Source organism: Ailuropoda melanoleuca, chromosome 8 (genome assembly GCF_002007445.2).
Source record: "Ailuropoda melanoleuca isolate Jingjing chromosome 8, ASM200744v2, whole genome shotgun sequence".
Taxonomy (NCBI): Eukaryota; Metazoa; Chordata; class Mammalia; order Carnivora; family Ursidae; genus Ailuropoda; species Ailuropoda melanoleuca.
In genome coordinates this window covers 71,482,460-71,505,805 of record NC_048225.1, presented here as the reverse complement: position 1 = coordinate 71,505,805, position 23,346 = coordinate 71,482,460, and the positions used below count along the sequence as shown (strand labels likewise).

The 23,346-nt window shown below is 39.9% G+C and overlaps 1 protein-coding gene across 1 annotated transcript in view; it reads left to right on the top strand.

The window, feature by feature from the left end:
* Nucleotides 1–23,346, top strand: part of FMN2 (formin 2) — a 376,980-nt gene that overhangs the window by 23,313 nt on the left and 330,321 nt on the right. The window contains 1 exon segment of the mRNA XM_034667639.1: nucleotides 20,255–20,421. Coding sequence (XP_034523530.1) covers nucleotides 20,255–20,421 — 167 coding nt within the window.

Sequence of the window (23,346 nt, the reverse complement as noted above, 5' to 3'; positions counted from 1 at the left end):
TAATTTTGACATTATCACCTGGAGATAGTATCGGATCCCACAGGTTAAGGGTTCAGTCCTACAGACTGCCAACCAAAGGTTCAGGTTGCCACTGGGTTTCTGACTGACCAGTTATAGGTTCTCTCCTTGGGTTCAATTAATTTGCTAGAGGAGCTCACAGAGCTCAGAGAAATATTTTACTTACTAGATTACCATAAAAGGATATAACTTTATTATAAAAGTTTATTATAAAAGGATATGACTCAGGAACTGTCAGATGAGAGAGATGCATAGGGCAAGGTGTGGGGAAGGTGTGGAACTCTTATGTTGTCTTAGCATATCACTTTCCCCAACGTGTTCACCAAACCTGGAAGTGCTCCTAACCCAGTCCTTCTGATTTTTAAGGAGGCACCATTATACGGGTTTGAGTAAATCATTGCCTTTGGTGACTGAACTTCAGTCTCCCCTCCTGGAGGTCAAGGTTAAAATTTCCAGCTGCTTTTTTTTTTTTTTAAGATTTTATTTATTTATTTGACAGAGAGAGAGACAGCCAGCAAGAGAGGGGACACAAGAAGGGGGAGTGGGAGAGGGAGAAGCAGGCTCCCGGTGGAGGAGCCCGATGTGGGGCTCAATCCCAGAACCCTGGGATCACGCCCTGAGCCGAAGGCAGACACTTAACAACTGAGCCACCCAGGTGCCCCCAAATTTCCAGCCTTCTAATCACAAAGTTTTCTTCCCTGGCAACCTGCCCTCATCCTTGGGCGCCTTCCGAAAGTCATCTCATAAATTCAGTGGTGGCTGAAAGGGGTTTGTTGTGAATATTCCAAGATGCCTTTATTGCTGTGATCACTTAGGAAATTCCAAGGATTTTAGAGGCTTTATGCCAGAACTGGGTGAAAATCAAGTATATATTTGTCCTTAATAAATCATAATATCACGGGGCACCTGGGTGTCTCAGTCAGTTAAGCATCTGTCTTCGGCTCGGGTCATGACTCCAGCTGGGGTCCTGACTCTTGGTTTCAGCTTAGGTCATGATCTCAGGGTCCTAAGATCAAGCCCCACGTCAGGCTCCACACTGAGCACGGACCCTGTTTGGGATCCTTTCTCCTTCCCCCTCTGCCACCACCCTGCCCTCATCTTGCACCAGCTCTCTCAAAAAACAAAAGATCATAATATCACCATAGTCATATAGGCTTTTAAAGGCAATACTTTTTTTTACAGCAAAATAATTGAAATATAATCCTAGATCATGATATGCATTATGTAGATTCTTTTGAAATTATTGTTGTTCTTGTGGCTTCCTTTTTGTCATTGTGTGTGATTAGTTTTTGTGTATCTATGGCTCTCTTTGGGGAGTTATAATCCTGAAATCTAGAAACATTACTAACATTTTAATTTAGTAGGTTGTGTTTTACACTCAACATTAATTAAAATCTCTAATATTTAAAGTGTTTCATCATTTTTAAACAACTATATAATATTTTATCCAATCAGAAAAACACCCATCCCTTGGTTTCCATTACGTATTTCTCCTTAGTTTGCCCACTATATTTTAGGCTAACTTTTCACACCTTCATCCAGTCTCTTTGTCCACCTTGACATCTGCCCTCCAGAATCTTTCCCATTCATGTCTCAAATTTCTGGTTCAGTTCTCTCATTAATTCCAGGTGCAGATTTCCTATTGCCTTAAAAATATGTTCGTAGGAATGTGGGAGTGGATCCAAATTCAACTTCTCTTTCCTCTAAACCCAAATTGCTCCCTTATTTATTGCCTGCCCTGGTGGATGGTAACAGTTCTGGCACAACCCTTAACTGGTCTCTTAAGCCAAAATCTGGGAGTTGTGCAAGTTAGCCAAGTTCCTCACACTTCCTCACACTTCCTCTTCATTAAATCCAATCAGTCACTAAATCTTGTTAAAATACACCTCGGAACATATTTCTTAAAATACTCATCTTGTTCTTTCCAGGGCAGTGTTTAATGCTCTTCTCACAATTATTCAGTGGCTCTGCATTGACTTCAGAGACAAATTTTAAACTTTGGGTGTATATCCAAGCAGGAAAGTGAATATGTTTGGGGTCGAGGAGCTAGGTTTGCTCCCTTATAGAATGTCCAGCCTTGGAATAGATGGTCTTGAAAGGAGTGATTTCAGTGTTCCCTGGAGATGTTCAAACAGAGGCTGGAGGAAGCTGTACTGAGTACTTGTAACCCTGGAGAGGCTGAATGTGGTGACCACTAACTTTCCGTACAACCAGAAAAGACCACCGTGTTTGACTTCTAAAGGACGAGTGGCAGCTGTGATCCGTTTGTCTCCTTCCTTTGATTTGAGACTGCTTTAAATAGATAAAAAACTCTTCAACTAGAGGTATTTTAGAAGCTGCCATTCATTAGATTCACTTTTATGGATTTAACTTAATAGATTAAAGTTAATTTTTTTCTTTTGAAGTATTTCCCTCTGACACATCTAATTTTTTTCCTTTGAACGTTGGTTTGCTTCATGAGATCTTAAAAAATTCCCAAATAAATCCATATTCTAACATAGGTCCTAAAAAGTGGTTGGTAATCATTGTTATTTATGTTCTATGATATTCTTTGTCCAATTTTATTAGATTTATTAGATTAAATTTCTTGATCTGTTTTTGTCCAATTTCAGCTCTTGATTAATCAAAGTTGCATAGCTTCTTTTTCTTTCTTTCTTGGAGAAAGGCCTTGATGGAAGCCAAATATGAACTTTTTTTTTTTTTTTAAGATCTTGATCTGTTTTTGTCCAATTTCAGCTCTTGATTAATCAAAGTTGCATAGCTTCTTTTTCTTTCTTTCTTAGAGAAAGGCCTTGATGGAAGCCAAATATGAACTTTATACACATTTTAATAGGCTCTGTAGGGACTCTTCTCAGAGGTCTATATACCAAAGTCACATTTTTTACTTCCTTTCTTTGTTTCTTTCTTTCTGGTTGACACATAATGTCACATTAGTTGCAGGTGTACAACTTATTTGACAAGTTTGTGTATATATTATGCCGTGTTTACCACAGCTGTAGCTAACTTCTGTCAAGGTACAATGCTATTATAATATCATCGGTTGTATTTTATGCTCTGCCTTTTATTCCTGTGACTTATTCTTTCCATACCTGGAAGACTGTATCTCCCTTTCCTTTCACCCATGCTGCCCAACGCCCTCCATTCCTCCCCTCTAGCAACATCAGTTTGTTCTCTGTGTTTATAGGGCTGATTCTGCTTTTCGTTTCTTTACTTATTTTTTTTCTTTATAGATTCCACTTATGAGTAGAATCGTATGGTGTTTGTCTTCCTTTGTCTGGTTTACTTTACTTAGCATAATACCCTTTGCATCCATCCATGTTGTCACAAATGGCATGATGACATCCTTTCTGTGGCTGCGTAATAGTCTATTGTGTGTGCGTGTGTGTGTGTGCACGCGTGCACGTCATATTTTCCTATCAGTTTGTTTATTAATGGACACTTTGGTTGCTTCTATAACTTAGCTACTGTAAATAATGCTGCAGTAAACATAGAAGCGCATATATCTTTTCACATTTGTTTTCATTTTCTTTTGAGTAAATACCTAATAGTGGAATTATTGGGTCATATGGTATTTCTGTTTTTAATTTCTTGAGGAATTTCCATACTGTTTTTCACAGTGGATGCACCAGTTTGCATTCCCACCAGCAGTGCGGGAGGAATCCTTTCTTTCCACATCCTTGCCAACATTTGTTATTTCTTGTCACATTGATCTTAGCCATTCTGATAGGTGGGGAGTGATATCTTATTGAGGTTTTGATTTACATTTACCTGATGATGAATGATGTTGACCATCTTACATGCGTCTATTGGCCATCTGTATGTCTTCTTTAGAAAAATATCTATTCAGGTCCTTTTCTCATTTTTTAATCAGATTATTTGGTTTTTCTTTTGGTGTTAAATTTTATAAATTTTTAATATATTTTGGGTATTCACCCCTTATTGGATGTGTCATTTGCAAATATCTTCTACCATTCCATTAGTCGTCTTTTTATTTTTTTGATAGTTTCTTTTGCTATAAAAAAGTTTTTTATTTTGATGTAGTCCCAATAATTTATTTTTGCTTTTTTCCCCTTGTCCTAGGAGACATATCTAGAAAAATGTTGCTATGGCTGATGTCAAAGAAATTACTATGTTTTCTTCTAGGATTTTTATGGTTTCAGGTCTCACATTTAGGTCTTTAATCCATTTTGAGTTTATTTTTGTGTTTGGTGTTAGAAGGTTGTCTGGTTTCATTCTTTTATGTGTCCAGTTTTTCCAACATCATTTATTGAAAAGACTTTCTTTTCTCTGTTGTATAGTCTTGCCTCCTTTATCATGGATTAATTGACCATATAATCATGGGTTTATTTCTGGGGTCTCTGTTCTGTTCTGTTGATTTATGTGTTTGTTTTTGTGCCAGTTCCATACTGTTTTGGTGATTACAGCTTTCTGGTATATCTTGAAATCTGGGACTGTGATACCGCCAGCTTTGTTTTTCTTTCTACGATTGTTTGACTATTTGAAATCTTTTGGGGTTCCATACAAATTTTAGGATTATTTGTTCTAGTTTTGTGAAAAGTGCTACTGGTATTTTGATACGGATTTCATTAAATCTGTAGATTGCTTTGAGTAGTATGAACATTTTAACAATATTAATTTTTCCAATCCATGATGATGGAATATCTTTCCATTTGTTTGTGTCATCTTCAATTTCTTTCATCGGTGTTTTACAGTTTTCGGAGTACAAGTTGTTTACTTTTTAAGTTTATTCTTAGTTATTTTATTCTTTATGGTGCAGTTGTAAATGGTGTTGTTTCCTTAATCTCTCTTTCTGCTGCTTCGTTTTTGGTGTGTAGAAATACTACCAATTTCTGGGTATTAATTTTGTATCCTGCCACTTTACTGAATTAACTTATTCTAGTAGCTTCTTAATGGAGTTTTTAGTTTTTAATTTTTTTTAAAAAAGATTTTGTTTATTTGAGAGAGGGAGAGAGAGGTGGGAGGGGCTTAGGGAGAGGGAGAGAGAACCTCAAACAGACTCCATGCTGAGCACCGAGCATGACACAGGGCTCGATCTCATGACGCTGAGATCATGACTTGAGCCAAAATCAAGAGTTGGATGCTTAAGCAACTGAACCACCCAGGTGCCCCTTATTGGAGTCTTCAGAAATTTCTGTGTATAGTATCATATCATCTGCAAATAGTGACAGTTTAACTTCTTTTTCTTTTTTGATTGCTGTGACTAGAAGTTCCAGTACTATGTTGAATAAAAGTGGTGAGAGAGGACATCTTTGTCTTGTTCCTACCTTAGAGGGAAAGCTCTGTTTTTCACCATTGAGTGTAATGTTAGCTGTGGGTTTTTGATAAATGGCCTTTATTATGTTGAGGTATGTTCTTTCCTCTTTTTGTTGAGAGTTGTTTTTTTTTTAAATCATGAATGGATGTTGTACTTTGTCAAATGCTTTTTCTGTATCAATTGAGGTGATCATATGATTTTTATTTTTTATTTTATTGGTGTGGTGTATGATATTGATTCCAAAGTCACTTACTTACTTTTTATTTATTTATTTATTTATTTATTTATTTATTTATTTATTTAATTTTAAGTAGGCTCCATGCCTAGTGTGGAGCCCAACACAGGGCTTGAACTCACAACCCTGAGATCAAGACCTGAACTGAGATCAAGACCTGAACTAAGATCAATAGTTGGATGCTTAACCAACTGAGTCACCCAGGCACCCCCCAAATCACTTTTTTAATGCTTTGTTATAGTGTGACATTTTATTATAACTGATGTCAAATACATTTATTACTGCTCTTTTCCATATTGTCAGTGTTAGGTAACAAAATGCATCACGTGAATCCCAGTTCACCACACAAGGGCAGTCGACTTCTTAAAAAAAATTATAAAGGTGCATGGTATTGAAGACTTGGAAAAGCCAGCACGTCTGCAGGCCCATCTGCAAGTGTTTTATAAAGTTCAAATACCAAAGTATTTCTTCCTTACCTGGAATCTTGAGCCTGATGATGTGCTCAGAGGAGGGAGTTTGCTGTAAGAGTGCCTACTCTGTGCTGTCCACAGGTGCAGGGAGTTCTGTCCAGGCGGAGCAGAGAGCTACCTCCTCATGTGCTCACATCCCTTCATGAGCTGAGGTCATCTTCCTTGCAGGTAGGGACCAAGGGTTGGTTATCTTCCTGTGTCCTATGACTTGTTCTCCTCTGATGTGTCTAGCAGTTTGACTACACATTTGTCTTCTTGCCTTGAGACAACCCTAGATATTTATACTGAGGAGGGTCCTCTTTTTATTGTAAAACTTGCGGCATTCGTATCGGAAGCTAGACATGTTAGCTTCTGCTCGATCATAATTGGCCTCTCATACCTGATTTTTTCTTATTTCTCCAGCATAGACAGTCAGTACGTGATGATACACAATATGTGATATCTCTGTGTTCACCAACATCTTGAACACTTATCATTAATGTTTAACTCCAGATTTGCTTATCAACAACACATTTCCTCTTATCATTTCAATTGATAGATAATACAGGCTTTCAGGGGAAGTTTAGTAGATAAGTCTGATCTAGAAGATCAGGAAAAAGCTTAACATAATGAGACTGCTGTTTAGTTCTCATTTTGCATAAGATATGGAACCTGGAAGAAACAGAAACTTATATTGACCCCTTTCAAAATATAGCAGTTATATTCTGTTCCTCTTTCAACCATTAAGACATACACAAAAGGAAAAAAAAATGATGTGTTTGTAGGCTCTTAAAGTATAAATTTAAAACAGATAATTATAAATGAATGATGTTATGGGGGGCATAAAACAACACCAAACTCACACTTAGCCCTTCCCCGTGTGTGACCTGGGATGTATTACTCAAATATTTGAGGATATTGTCATAATTTATTATTATTAGTAAGGGACAGGGAGCATGTTTTCATCAAGATTATATCCTCTGGTGGACCTAGGACGTTCTTTGGCAAATGATAAGCTCTTAAGTGTTTGGTTATATCTAGTCTTTGCTGCTTTTTCTCTCTTTCTCTCTCTTTTTAACTATTTCCACTAAGGATGTTTAATTAAGGTAATATATTCTCAGTAGACTGCATTTGAAGTATTCCTTCATGAGCTTTGGTCCTTGTAACTGTATTGTCAGCCCCAGCAGGGTGCAGGCCATGTGGTCTCTTTCTCTTCTATCTCAATAGAGAATGTTGGTCGGAAGCTTTTCCCAGAGCTGCTGGCTTACTCAGAAGGGGAAGATCCCTGGAATAAAAATTAGGAGAGCAGAGTATGTGTCCAGTTTTGGCACTGCTGCCTTCCAGTCTAGGCCAATTCTAGAACCTTTCATCCCTCAGTTAGCTGCTTTGAAATCATGATGGTAAATCCTTGCTTTGCTTCACAAGCTGACAATAGATGTGGAAGTGCCCTTTATATTGTATCATTCTATCCAAAAAACAGGTTTTCTACTTTTTATAGCATCACTGCTCACTGCCCAACCAAACTCTGGTGCAGGGACTCATGATTTACTTTTTCCTCGTGCGGGAGGATCACTGCATTTGGCCTTGTTTCCATGTTTGTCCAGCGCTGTGAGTTTTGCTTAGTGATGCAAGACAAGTATTTGAGGGTAGTGTATGACTGCAAAGCTGATACCACATGCTAAAGTGAATACCCTTTACTAACTAGGGTGTCTAAGTACATGCAGGAGGAGGGAGAGGGGATCTGTGCAGAAATAATGGGGGAACATTAGTGATTAATAACTTCCCTGTCATTGGATGAATATTATTTTTAACATGAATTTAACAAGTAATTAACAATAATGCAAGTTTTAGAAAAAAGTAGTTAGGAATTCTAGAAAGTAGAGTGTTAAATATTACCTAGTTGATGTCATTAAGATCTATTGAATGTAAAACAAAAAAACAAAAACAAAAATGAAAACTTGGTGGATGAAGATATTTTAATCTGTGATCACCTTGCTTTGGAATGAATCTTGATAAAAATAATGATAGGTCATATTTTTCAGACGCTGTGTTAAGCCTGTTACAAAAATTATTTCAACTTAATTCTTACAATAGTCCTAGGAGGTAATGAAGGCGATTATTTCTGGTTATAGATGAGGAAACTGAGGAGGCTTAAGAGAAATTGAGTAGCTGGTCTGAGCCATAGCTTGAACACTGGTAGCATCAGGGGGCACCTCGGCAGTTGGTTTCCATAGCTTAAGGTCATGGCTCCTATCCCACGCTTCTTCCGCTGAATGCATTTTATGAAGTCTAGAGATAGAGTCCATGTACTTTCAGTGGAAAAGAATGGGCAGAAAAGAGCAGATACTCTGTATTCTATACAAGATGAAAGAACTGTCCATGGGTGTACACTTTGAGATTTCTTTAGGCTCTCTGTTAGATATGTAATTTGTGTGATCAGTGAGATGAGTCTTTCTTCGATGAAGATAGTGGGACCTTGTGCCAAACACCAACTCCCTGGTCCTGCATTTCCTAATTGATGAAATGACAGAGGCTGGGTTTGAAAGAAAGACTGCTTTCCCCACTGGGTTTTTTATTTGGGCCCCCTGGGAGGGAGGGGAGGAGGAAGGGAGAGCCTGAGAAAATTTGCCCATCTCCTGCCCATGCACTTAGATTCATAAATCCGCCAGAAACTAGTTCTTAGGGGCGCCTGGGTGGCACAGTGGTTAAGCGTCTGCCTTCAGCTCAGGGCGTGATCCTGGCGTTATGGGATCGAGCCCCACATCAGGCTCCTCCGCTATGAGCCTGCTTCCTTCCTCTCCCACTCCCCCTGCTTGTGTTCCCTCTCTCGCTGGCTGTCTCTGTCTCTGTCAAATAAATAAATAAATCTTTAAAGAAAAAAAAAAAGAAAGAAACTAGTTCTTATGTACCTGTAGAGTTTATACCAGCCTGCATTGTAAAGAATGATTTTATTGGCCTTTGAGAATTTTCTCAAATTTTAGAGTTACTGCAGCTACAAGGGGAGTGTTGCCTTGGTAGTGGTTGAACCTAGGTCTTCCCTTACCTGTGGTTCCTGTTTGCATCTCCTTGATAAGTAGCTGAGGACTGCATGTAACTGCTATGCGATCTCCCTGGCTGACCCTGTGGCCTTGGCCCTTGGGGCTGACCTCCTAGCAAGCAGCACCCCACCAGGCCCTGTCATGCCCACCTGCAGTTTTTCCTGACTTGTTCATTAGCAAATAGGTTTTTGGCAAGTTGACTTAGAGCTATTTTGTACCTAGTAAGAGTTCGGGAAATACTGTTGATTAAATAATGAAAATATGAAATTAAACAAAGCTTTGACTAGCTGAACACTTAAGGAAAGTTACACTTATTCATACTCTAGGACCAATTATTTTCATTTTTTGGTGTGACCAACACGTCTCACTCTACTATAGGTCCTTTGACCAAGGAATGGTGTAAGGGACCAGGAGTCATGGGGCATCCTGAACTGTGGGTGTGGTGGTGGGGTGCAGAAGGGGGTGCCATAGGGAATCTGGGACCTCTGTGTCCGGGTCCTAGCCAGCCAGTTTGTACAGTTAAAAAATAAGGTTAAGTTCATAAGGCTTTATATCCAATGAGTCTCCCCAGTTTAGATTCAAGGAATTCCATGTAGCAGGCCAGTGTGTTCCAGTTAAATCTCTAGTCATCAACTATGAGAAGAAAAACAGAAGTTCCTGTCTCTGTCTGCTCCCTCCACCCTGGTCAAATTAGTCATGGTCAGAAAGGGTGCTCAGTGCATTCCAGCTACAATGCCGGTCCTAGAAGAAGTAAAAATATTTCACGTTCCTACCACGATCATTTGACTCTTTAATAAACTGAATTCACGTCTCTTGTTTTTGTAGAATAAGGAGGACACCTTGTTAGGTTTGCAATCTTCGAGTCCCACGTTCTACTGACTGAGCCAGTCAGGTGTGCCCTATTTATTTATTTGGCCTTGCAATCATTAAGCTTGTCAATGGCACAATTTAAGATATTTGTGGGAAGATTGGACCGTACACACAAGTAGAGGTACGAGGAGCCCTGTGCCTGTCACCGAGCTTCAACAATTATCAACGCCATAATAGTTTTGTCTGCTTCTCTCAAATACATATTTTCTCATGGAATAACTTGAAACAAATACCAGGCATCATGTTAATTTTAAGTACTTCAGTATGTGTCTCAAAAAAGGACTTTTTAATATGCTAAAATGCCATTATTATATTGGACGCAAATCAAATTTGTTGTTTGATAGTATCTGGTAACTAGTCCATTTTCAGAACTCTCTGTATCTTAGATTAGCAGTTAGAACCAATCTGACACATGATTCAATCCTCTTCTCTTTTTTTCCCCAGGGGTTTGGGATAGCACATGTGCTAGACGGGCAGTGCTGTATACTTGCTAAACCCACATCAGGAGGCTTACCATGTCTGCGTGTCTCAGTTGTACTGAAGCTGTGAATAATTTGTGGGTTTGGGGATGACAGCTTGATTCCTTCTTGCAAATTTTTCAGTTGACTGTTTCTTTAATGGGTTTCCCATCCATTAACTATTCATTAAGTGAACCATAAGGACTGCAAAAGGAATTCATTATGGATTGCAAAAGGGCGATTTCCTAATTTTGTCACTTTTTTGCCCCTTTTCGCTAGAACTTTCTGTATTGAAAACTTTTTTTTTATTCACTAGGTGTGCTGTATTACCCTGAAACACAGTTTGTACTGGAAATGCTTCTGTTATCTCCCATTAATTCTGTTATCAGTGAGGTTTGGTGCCCTAGCATTCTCCAGTGGTACCTATTTTTGTTTTTTACTCCTTTTCATATATTCGTTATGTTTTTAAATTAATTGAGTTATTTTTTCTTTTTTTTATGTTGAAGTAACATATAATACATCATTAGTTTTTGATGTATTGTTCAACAATTCATTAGTTGCATTTAACACTCAGTGCCCATCACCATGCATGCCCTCCTTAATACCCATCACCCTGTTACCCCATTCCCCCAAGCCCTCCCTTCTATGACCCTCAGTTTGTTTTCCAGAGTCCAGAGTCTCTCATGGTTTGTTTCCCTCTCTGATTTCTTCCTATTCAGGTTTCCTCCCTTCCCCTATTCCTTATGTTCCAGATATAAGTGAAACCATATGACAATTGTCTTTCTGATTGACTTATTTCACTTAACATAATCCCCTCCAGTTCCATCCATGTTGATGTAAATGGTGGGTATTCATCCTTTCTGATGGCTGAGTAATATTCCATTGTATATATGGACCACATCTTCTTTATCCATGCATCTGTTGAAGGACATATCGGCTCCTTCCACAGTTTGGCTATTGTGGACATTGCTGCTATGAACATTGGGGTGCATGTACCCCATCTTTTCACTACATCTGTATCTTTGGAGTAAATACCTGGTAGTGCAATTGCTGGGTCATAGGGTAGCTCTATTTTTAACATCTTGAAGAACCTCCTTTCTGTTTTCCAGAGTGGCTGTACCAGCTTGCATTCCCACCAACAGTGTAAGAGAGTTTCCCTTTCTCTACATCCTCTCCAACATTTGTTTCCTGTCTTGTTAATTTTTGCCATTCTAACTGGTGTAAGATGGTATCTCATTGTGGTTTTTGATTTGTATTTCCCTGATGGCTAGTGATGTTGAACATTTTTTCATGTGTCTGTTAACCATTTGTATGTCTTCTTTGGAGAGGTATCTGTTCATGTCTTCTGCCCATTTCTTGACTTGATTATTTGTTTTTTGGGTGTTGAATTTGAGAAGTTCTTTATAGATCTTGGATACCAGCCCTTTATCTGTATTGTCATTTGCAAATACTGTCTCCCATTCCGTGGGTTGCCTCTTAGTTTTGTTGACTGTTTCCTGTGCTGTGCAGAAGGTCTTTATCTTAATGAAGTCCCAAAAGTCCATTTTTCTTTTGTTTCCCTTGCCTTTGGAGACAAGTCTTGAAAGAAGTTGCTGTGGCCAATGTCAAAAAGGTTTGGCACCTAGGATTTTGATGGATTCTTGTCTCATATTGAGGCCTTTCATCCATTTAGAGTTTATCTTTGTGTATGGTGTGAGAGAATGGTCAAGTTTCATTCTTCTGTATATAGTTGTCCATTTTTCCCAGCACCGATTATTGAAGAGACTGTCTTTTTTCCATTGGATATTTTTTCCTGATTTGTGGAAGATAAGTTGACCATAGAGTTGGGGGTCTATTTCTGGGTTCTTTATTCTGTTCCATTGATCTGTGTGTCTGTTTCTGTGCCAAAACCATGCTGTCTTGGTGATCATAGCTTTGTAATATAGCTTGAAGTCAGGCATTGTGATGTCCCTAGCTTTGGTTTTATTTTTCAACATTACTTTGGCAATTCAGGGTCTTTTCTTTTCCACACAAATTTTAGGATTGTTTGTTCCACCTCTGTGGAAATTGTTGATGATATTTTGATAGGGTTCACATTGAAAGTGTAGATTGCTCTGGGCAGCACAGACATTTTCACAATATTTATTCTTCCAATCCATGAGCGCGGAATGTTTTTCTATCTCTGTGTGTCTTCCTTTATTTCTTTCATCAGTGTTCTGTATTTTCTAGAGTATAGATCCTTCACCTCTTTGGTTAAGTTTATTCCTAGGTATCTTATGATTTTTGGTGCCATTGTAAATCGAATTGATTCCTTAATTTCTTATTCTTCAGTCACATTGTTAGTATATATAAATGCAACTGATTTCTTTGCATTGATTTCATATCCAGCAATCACATTGCTGAATTGTTGTATGAATTCTAGTAATTTGGTGGTGGAGTCTTTTGGAGTTTCCACATAAAGTATCATGTCATCTGCAAAAAGGAGACTTTGACTACTTCTTTGCCAATCTGATGACTTTTATTTCTTTTTGTTGTCTGATTGATGAGGCTAGGACTTCTAGTACTATGTTGAACAAAAGTGGTGACACCATCCTTGCCTTATTCCTGATCTTAAGGGAAAAGGTCGGTTTTTCCCCGTTGAGAATGATATTCGTCGTGGGCTTTTCATAGATGACTTTTGTGATATTGAAGTGTGTTCCCTCCATCCCTATATTTTGAAGAGTTTTAATCAGGAAAGAATGCTGTATTTTCTCAAATGCTTTTTCTGCATTGATTGAGAGGATCATATGGTCCTTGTCTCTTCTTTTGTTACTGTGATCTATCACGTTGATTGATTTGCAAAAGTTGAACCACCCTTGCATCCCAGGAATAAACCTCACCTGGTCATGGTGAATAATCTTTTTAATGTACTGTTGCATCTTATTGGCTATGATATTGTTGAGTATTTTTCCATCCATGTTCATCAGGGATATTGGTCTGTAATTCTCCTTTTTGATGGGGTCTTTGTCTGGTTTGGGGATCAGGGTAATGCTGGCCTCATAGAAGGAATTTGGATGATTTCTTTCTGTTTCTATTTTTTGGAACAGCTTCAGCAGAATAGGTATGATTTCTTCTTTAAATGTTTGTTAGAATTCCCCGGGGAATTCTGGCCCTGGACTTTTGTTTTTTTGGAGGGTTTTGATTATAGCTGTTGGTAATAAGTTCTAATGATTGCCTCTATCTCCTTGGTATTTGGTTGTGATTCCTTTCTGCTTTCATTCATGATTTTATTATTTTGGGTCCTTTCTCTTTTCTTTTGGATAAGTCTGGCCAGAAGTTGATCGATCTTATTAATTCTTTCAAAGAACCAGTTTCTAGTTTTGTTGATCTGTTCTACTGATCTTCTAGTTTCTATTTCATTGATTTCTGCTCTAATCTTTATTATTTCTCTTCTCCTGCTTGGTTTAGGCTGTGCACTCGGGAAGAATGAGTATTCTGTTGTTTTAGCTTGGAATGTTCTCTATATATATATCTATGAAGTCCATCTGGTCCAATGTGTCATTCAAAGTTCTTGTTTCTTTGCTGATCTTCTGCTTAATGATCTGTCCATTGATGTGAGTGGAGTGTTGAAGTCTCCTACGATTAATGTATTATTATCAATATGATTCTTTGGTTTGGTTATTAGTTGGTTTATGTAGTTGGCTTCTCCCACGTTGAGGCCATAGATATTTACAATTGTTAGATTTTCTTGTTGGATAGACCCTTTAAGTATGATATAGTGTCCCTCTACATCTAAACTGAAGACTGCAGTAAGACTTACTACAGTCTTCAGTTTAAAATCTAGTTTGTCTGATATGAGGATTGTTACCCCAGCTTTCTTTTGAGGTCTGTTGGCATGGTAAATGGGTCTCCATCTCCTCATTTTCAATCTGAAAGGTATTTAGGTTCAAAATGAGTCTCTTTTAGACAGCATATGGATGGGTCCTGGGTTTTTTTTTTTCTTTTTCCCAACCTGAAACCCTGTGCCATTTCATGGGAGCATTAGGCCCTTCATGTTGAGAGTAATATTGAAAGATATGAATTTAGTGCATCATATTGCCTGTAAAGTCCCTGTTTCCATACATTGTCTCTGTATATTTCTGTTCTATATTACTCTTGGGATCTTTCTTCTTTTAGAGAATCCCCCATAATATTTCTTGCAGGACTGGCTTGGTGGTCACATAGTCTTTTAGTTTCTGCTGGTCCTGAAAGCTCTTTATTTCTCCATCTGTTCTGAATGACAGCCTTGCTGGATAAAGTATCCTTGGCTGCATGTTCTTCTTATTTAGTTCCCTGAATATGTGTTGCCAGCCCATTCTGGCTTGCCAGGTCTCTGGGGACAGGTCTGACGTTTTTCTGATGTTCCTCTCTCCATAAGAAATCTCTTCACCCTAGCTGCTCTCAGGATAGCTTCCATGGCTCTAACTTTTGCACGTTTCACTATTATATGCTGGGGTGTTGGTCTATTTTCATTGATCTTGGGATGGGTCCTCTCTGCCTCTTGGACACGAATTCTTTTTTCTTTCTCCAGAATAGGGAAGTTCTCAGCTATAATAGCATGATTTTAATGGCTACATGTATAGCCATGTATATAAAGACATTTTTTACCATGCATTTTTGTTGTTATATATTCTAATTTCTTTCATATTTTTACTATTAATAAACATTTACTATTACAGCAGAAACTGTGCTAAGCACTTGACATATAGTATGTCATTTAATCTTCATGGTAATCCTGTGATGCATCACTCTTTGGATATATTGAATATTTATGTAGGATCGATTTTGCAAAGGTGAATTTTTGGGTCAAGGGGTGAACTTTTTTTTTTTTTAAAGATTTTATTTATTTATTCAACAGAGACAGAGACAGCCAGTGAGAGAAGGAGCACAAACAGGGGGAGTGGGAGGAAGAAGCAGGCTCATAGCAGAAGAGCCTGATGTGGGGGCTCGATCCCATAACGCCGGGATCACGCCCTGAGCTGAAGGCAGACGCTTAACCGCTGTGCCACCCAGGCGCCCCAAGGGGTGAACTTTTTAAACATCATGGACACACACTGCAGAATTGCCCCTTCAAGCTCTTCCTGTTAATGCTATCACCACCTTCTGGGTTTTAGCCTATCTTGAGTCCAAGTTGAGGGAAAAAAATTGACAAACTCTTTGCCTATTTGGTGGTTCTTTGAATTCTCATTTTTTCTCCCAGTTTTCCTGCTATTACAATATAGTTCAGTATCTCACTTAGCTGCCTCATGCATTCTGTCCATGTATGATGTCACTCTGTCATACTCAACTGATGCAGTGACAGAAATCCATCTGGTTTCAGGTGGAGGAGTGTGTATAGAATGGGTGAGGTTATAGGAAGCAATACAGGAAGACTTGAGGGAATAAGCATAGGATGAGCCAGGAAGTACTCACTCATACATCGACATGTTGAGTAGAGAAAGCAGGAGAGGGGGCTGGAGAGACAGTGGCCAGTGAGGTAGAGAAAATACAGGGTGGTATCATAGAGGTGATAGCAGAGTATTCTAAGGAGTAAGAGTGAGTGAACAATGGAAATTTTCTGAGAGGTTAAGAAACTGAATAAGATGAAGACAGATGTTATTGATACAGTATTGGCTACCAGTTTCTGTTGCATTGTGGGATGGAAGTCAAATTAGATTTGGAAATTAGACTGGTTAAGTGAGGGACTAGAGGTAACAAGTTTAGGTAATTCTGGTCAGTAGTTTTGATGTGAAAGGAAATCAAGAAATGGGACAGTAGTTGGGGTAAGGAGTGATGTGGGCTAAGAGAGATTGTGTGTGTGTGTGTGTGTGAGAGAGAGAGAGAGAGAGAGAGAGAGAGAGATGCTAGAAATGTCCAGTAAAGCAGGAAATGTTCCTGATTCAGGAGGAGTAACCTCCTGGCCATGTCACAAGGAATTCAACTAGAACAATGAGGGGAAGAGCTTGCTTTGGTTTGGAGCAGGTCCCACTTCTTGTGTAAGGAAGAAGGATATCAGTGTAGCTGTTTTTGCATATTTGCAGTTTGTCTTGCTTTCTTCCACTTTCTCAATACATTATTTGAGAAAATCATTATATCTTATCATTGGAAAGACTGGGTTAATGGGGGAGAAAATGTATAAAGTTGTATTGGAAACTATATGTTTAGATGAGAATACAGAGCAGTGTTGGGCCTAATTGAGGTCTATATTCATGATCTTAAAGTGAAAACAGACAATGAATGTGTGTCTTTCCTTCATTGTGTTTAGTTGCTTTGGTGAAGGCAAAGAAAAGGTAGATGTCTAGACTGGATGAATTGGGGTTTTGGCTACCATGGTGGGAGAGAAGGACAGGGGAACTGGAGTGTTTGAAGCATGTGATTGCAGTGATGGGAAATAAAATTTAAGCAGGTGAGGAAGAGAGTGATGGATCGTGTGACAGTGGCGGGGATGACTGACTCAAGATCCCTGTGGACAGTGGAGCTTCAGAGGGGGTTCTAGAATATAAGCTGAAAGGATAGAAGGTAATGGTGAAAGATTAGATGTTCCTGCCAGATATTTATATATATATTGATTCACTTATGATCAAAACATTAATCAATCAACTGTATTGTGTCAGGTCTTTCTTGAGGGTGGGGGTAGAGGATGGTGACCAAACAACAGAGCCTGCTAACATGGAATTTACCTTCCGTGAGGAGGAGAGAGACCACAGACTCATATAAATTCAAGGGCTGAAATCACTGAAGAATAAAGAGGAATAGTGGGAAAAAGAGTGAGTGGTGTGCTATTTAAGAAAAGGGGGTCAGGAAGTTCTCTCAATGGAAGAGACAACTGAGCAGAGGCCTGAATCAGATGAAAGAGTGAGTCATTCAATTATCTTGGGAAGAGCGTCTAGTACAAAAGGCTCTGAGGTGAGAGTGACCTCTGTGCGTTCAGGAGGAGGAGACTAGTAGGTGAGACTGCCTTCAGGGAGAGCAGGAAGAGGGGACAGGAGTGGGGAGGAGGCTCTTGAGTTGAAATGAGGAGTTGGGTTTTGCTCTGAGGGTGACGGAAAGCCATGGAGGACTAGAGTAAAGTTTGAAACTGGTCTTCTGAATGGCTTGCTTGTGTGGGGGTGGAAGAAACACTGAGTGGAGGCAAGGATTCAAGATCTCGGATGAGTTATTTCCCTGGGTGTTGGTTTGATCTCCATGTGGATGTCAGAATCACTGATAGGAGCAAGGGTAGAAAGCACAGTGATTGAGTCAGGAGGTAAGGTATTCAGTGAATGGTGGGGAGGAGATTGGGAATGACAAGAAGTTAGTGGATGGCAGAAAGGAGAAGGATGACAGGTGGTCTAGCTAGTGGCAGGAGTTACAAAGAGGCTGATGGTTTTGAAGGAGAATAAATCATTTGAAAGTCCTCAGGGGATCAAGGAAGTCACTCACTCACTTCCCATCCTTGATACATGTGGGATTTGACACAAAATGTCTCCATGTAGAGGACTGCTAGAGGAGGATGGAGAGGCAGCAAGTTACTGCCCGTGTTAACCGGCGAGGTTCTCTTCAGAGAGGTTGAGCAGGGATTCTCAAGTTGGGGAACATTTGGCAATGTCTGGAGACACTTAGGCTCTTACAACTGGAAGAGCAGTGGTTATGCTGCTGGTGTCTAGTGCGTAATGGCCAGTGATGGTGCTAACATCCTATAGTGCACAGGACACACAGAATTATCCATCCCAAGACATCGGTGGAGTTGTGGTTGGGAAGCCCTGGATGAAGGATTGAGGGGTATTTGTTCATCATAGAGCTGAAGCTCCAGGGGGGTTGTCCTTTCCTCTCTTCCACATTTTCCCATAACGTTTTCTGATCATTTTTGGCTTGATAGACACATTTATTTGCTCACACCCAAATACTCTCACATAGGGAAGATCCTGTCTCCCTTTCTATCATACCCAGTTTCTGAGTTACAGGAAAGACTTGGTTTTCTGGCTGTGTTCAGTCATCAGATGGGTATACTGCAGCAATAATTAATCATTTGAGAATTGAGGGATGTAGTTTCCTTGGTTGGTTCCAGCTAGATTCAGGGAAACTTAAGTCCTATAGAAGAAAAATCCTTTATTTCCCCTCCGAAAATATCCTGGGAGACCAAAGAATGTTCTCTAGTGACCTAAAGGAATGAAGAAAATAAAAAGACCTCTTTTGCTGTGCTTTGTTATTCTACATATCAGAGATAGATTTTGAAATGAGTTTTGTTGTACAAACAAAAATAGGAAGAGGCAAGAAAATTGCATGAGTAGTATCCTTACAGGCATTTGTACATTTGAAATTTCCTTGTTCTAACTGAAGTACAGACCTGGGCCTGGTTTTGCAGGACCCCAAGTGAAGACTGCCTTTTACATGGTGAAAGCTGTACAAAACAAAAACGAAGAAGGATATGCAACTGAGACCTTACTCGGCCCTCAAAGCCTAAAGTATTTACTGTTTGGGCCTTTATAGAGAAAGCTTGCCGATCTCTGGGATAGATGTGTCTCCTTCCTACTTCTGACCATGATATGAATGAGTCTTTGTCACAGAATCATAACATTGCATTTATTCAGAAGTCCTAAAAAGTATTTATTGATTCTTCTTACGTGTGAGAGGCCACATTTGCAGGATGTGCTGGCTGTCAGAGTTTACTTTAGTAAGAGGTGTAGATATTTTTTTTAAAGATTTTATTTAATTGAGAGATATAGAGAGAGCGCCCACACATGCACAAGTTGGGGGAGGGGCAGAGGGAGAGGGAGAAGCAGACTCCTCACTGAGCAGGGAGCCCGGTACAACATGGGGCGCAATCCCAGGACACTGGAATCATGACCTGAGCCGAAGGCAGGTTTAACTGTTTAACTGACTGAGCCACCCAGGTGCCCCAAGAGGTGTAAATATTGAACAAATAAGTATACACATGATTAATTAAAATCATTAATTACACAAAGTACTAAGAAGGGTGCCAAAATAGTATGCAAGGGGGTCACTGGAGTCTTTTCTGGATAAGTGATTTTAATCTAAATTTGAAGAGTGAATCCACTAATTAGAGGAAGGAGCCGGAGCAGGGCAAGAACTGAGGGAGCAGTTGTGACCCTGAAAGGAACCCAAGAGATTTTCCATTTCTTCTACCAGAGTTGGCTAATGGAGAAAGCAGCTAAATCAATTTCTAAAGGATAATAAATTAGAGAGCAAGGAGTATCAGAAATGAATGAGGGACTTCTGGTCATCACATTGTCCCAGATCAATGTCAGCTACAGCTAGGATTGAGAACCATGGCACTAGGTGGACCCAGGCCCTCTGGGGTCCTCAGCCAGTGGCCTTCTCTTGTGCATCTCTTCTGTCGTCTCTTTTCAGGAAATAAGAACTAAAGTTTGCACCTACCTTAGAGCTATGGTTCTGAGGAGTATGTGAGAATATTTTGAGCCTGTCACGTTCCTCTTCAGGGTGGTGAATTGGCTGGCCAGCTCTTCTCTCAGGGGTTAGGGCCTTAGCCTGCCGCCTGTCTCCTCATTCCCTGCCCCTCCCCATTGCCATGCCAGAGACTGTGCATATCAGTCACTGACATTTCTTAGCCCACGTGGTGGTTGGTAACTGCTCAGCAGGGTAAACAAAGAGAGGAAGTAGGGTTACCAGTGAGATCCAAAAGGCCAGGCTATTCTTCAGGTGGAAAACGTACAGTCCATCACAGGATCACCCTCTTTGGAGGCAGGAAATGTTTTAGAGAATGGAGAGCAAACTAGAGCTGCCTTTTCCCATGAGGAACCCCAGGCCTCAGACTGCAGAGTTTTCTCTGTGACTGGGAAGCTGGTGTCTGTGCCCCTCAGTAGCCTTGGCAACAGTGACGCTCACGGGTTGTGTCTTCCAGACCTCCCTCCCCCAGGAGAGTTCTGAGCCAGGTGACTCGCTCGTCCTCCTTCTCATGATTGTTTCTTCTGCAGGGCGAACCCTGTTGGAGAAGCTGTTCAGCCAGCAGGAGAACGGGCCTCCAGAGGAAGCGGAGAAGTTTTGCTCCCGGATCATCGCCATGGGTCTTCTACTCCCTTTCAGTGACTGCTTCCGGGAGCCGTGTGATCGCAATGGCCGATCCGCCTCAGCTCCCTTTGATGTAAGTAGGAACCTTTCTCCTGGCCGTGAGGCGGACGGCTGTCGAAACAGCCAGTGTGATGTATGTCTGTCCAGCCACCCTATAATACAACCACCAACACGCAGCACAAGCCATCCTCCCCTCAGCCACTCCGCAGCTCAACATGTCTGTTTCTGAGCTTTCCTTCTTGACCAGAGTAATCTTAGGGATATTGGCCAAACCTCCTTTTCTGAACAGGTGGCCCCTTTTGACAGTTTCCTAACCTGCTTTCATCAGTGAGGATTTTAAAGTTGCTCTGAGTCAGGACTACTGACTTTGCTGGTCGAGGACATTACTTGAGAAGCTTTGGTCCCAGGGGGCCGCAGGTTTCCATGGGCACCTAGAACGCTGTGTCAGTGGCTTCATAGCTCACCTGTGTGCTGACCATGGATATGCAGCAGCGTTGTCTGCGTTCTGCCCAGCTCCCATTCACCAAGAGAATTAATACTGCAGGACAGTAATCCAGAAGGCATATTCGTAATTCCTAATGGATATCAGGACAGCTGGATTACCCTTTTCAAGCCAGGGTATTGCTAATCTTTCTGAGGTATGTGGTACGTGTGTGACATGGTATTGTGTTGAGTCGCATCCAAAACCCAGATATATAAGAATTCTCCTGTATGATTTTCTCATAAAAAATATTGAAGGTCTAATTTGTGTGGAGCCCAGTTATTTGTGAGGCAGAGTAAGGTTCTCGTCCATGTGCGTGAGTCGCTGTTGTCCTTTGCTTCCAGCTACACCTTCTGTGCCTTCAATGAGTGAGGTAATGGTGAGTTTTGAAAGACAATGAAAATGAGCCCTGACTGAGACCAAGGTGTGATAGTAAATAATAAAATGTCTGTATGTCCTGTATTTCTTCTTTGTCTTCTTCATACATTATAACCTATATTTTTCCTTGATGTTCCTTCAGTATTAGGAAAATTAATCACATAAAATATCGTGAGATCTTCTTGATACTTCCCAAGTGAAAGAAGGTTCCTCGGGATGTGCTATGACTTGTGAAAGTTCCCTCTTAAGATCTTTTTATTTATTTAATTATTTTTTAAATGACATTATAGCTAATTACTGCTAGGTAGATCTTTTTCTTCTATAGGAAGAACTGGATAATTTAAATTTTTTCTTTCCTTTTTTTTTGAGAGGTGTTTGTTATTATAGAGACAGAATCTGGGGACTGTGGTGGGCTAAAAGTCTTATAGAGCTGTGTTCTAGAAAATATATCAATTTACAAGTTGGAATTAAGATCATTATGGTACAGAGAAAGGCAAACCCTAGCCATGTCTAAAGCTTGCCTTTTGATTGAAACTATTCCCAAGTTGACTGCATTTTCCTCTCTTAAAGATTAGAAGTCAACAGTCTTATCATTCAAAAAATGTGAAATCAGAAAACTGAAAAGAATAGGGTAATTCTATACTTTCTTCTTCTTCTTCTTTTAATCACTGAACTGGCTGCTTCTTATCTCCCACCTCCCCGCCACCCTTGTGTGAGAGAGCAGTAACTCCTCCCATCATTGTCTATTTGCAGGACAGTTGAGTGTGGCGTGGAGAGGGAAAAGCAAGCAACAAATAAAATCCCTTACTGTGGTAGGAAGTCATTTCCTCATAATGGGGAATTTGTTTCCTCCAACTTTATGCACTTGTATTTTCTCCTTAGTTTATCTGTTCTGTAATACATCTCTACTCCCCCTGCCAAACAAAACACAAAATAGGCATGAAATTAAAGGCACTCTAGTAAGACATGTTAGTCCATATACTTAGAAAACAGGTCAGTCACAGAACTGTGCATTTGCTATATGCAGAGTCAAGGATTTTCTTCCAAACCCAGAAGAGGCAGCAATACAAGGAGTTATGTAGACTGAAGTGTTAGTGGAGGAATGGGGAGAAATGTACTTATCTGTGTGGTGAGAAGTTTCTGATAATTAGTCTCTCTGCTGATTTACAGAAAATTGCTGTTGGGAGGATGTCTAAGCAACAATTCTCTTGAGGACAGTTGCCTTCGAGACATAACACCATGTGGGAATAAACTCATAACTGGCACTCTCCCCACCCCCAACTTTGTTCCCTTCTCTAAGAGCATCTGATTCCCAACCCCTTCTCCTCCTTCCACTGGTACACATAATTAAAGCAATAAAGAGTTTTCATTTAGGGGTCTTACTGATATGGTTTATGGATTAGCCTTCTTCATTCAACCCTTTTTAGTCCCATGTTATATTATACATTTTTAGGGCCTAACATTTTGCTTTAGAAATCCTATAGAAAATTTGAAAGGACTTGACATTTTCTCTTCATCTTTTAACTTGGTTAAAGTTTCTAAGAACCCTAAAAGGAAAAGGGCTTTGAGTGATAATGTTAATTCATTCACAAATTCTTACCAAATACATTCTATAGGCAGTATTTTAGGCTCCAGAGATACATTAGTGAGGAAGAGAAAAAAGATTTTTTTTTTTTTTGAGAAAAAAGATTTCTGTTGTCTTGAAATTTATATCCTTATCACGGTGGGAAGAGACACATAAAAAATAAAAACCAAGGGGCACCTGGGTGGCACAGCGGTTGAGCGTCTGCCTTCGGCTCAGGGCGTGATCCCGGCGTTATGGGATCGAGCCCCACATCAGGCTCCTCTGCTATGAGCCTGCTTCTTTCTCTCCCACTCCCCCTGCTTGTGTTCCCTCTCTCGCTGGCTGTCTCTATCTCTGTGAAATAAATAAATAAAATCTTTAAAAAAAAATAAAAAATAAAAATAAAAACCAAAAACCAAGAAAAAACTGAAACTAGAACAACAACGAATAACAGTGAAGGTCATGAATTTACATCAGATTCTAATAAATGCTATAAAAAAAAACCCCTAGTAATATGATAGGGTCAATGAGGGTGGAGTAGGGTGAATGTGGGGGAAGCTCACTAAGGATCCATG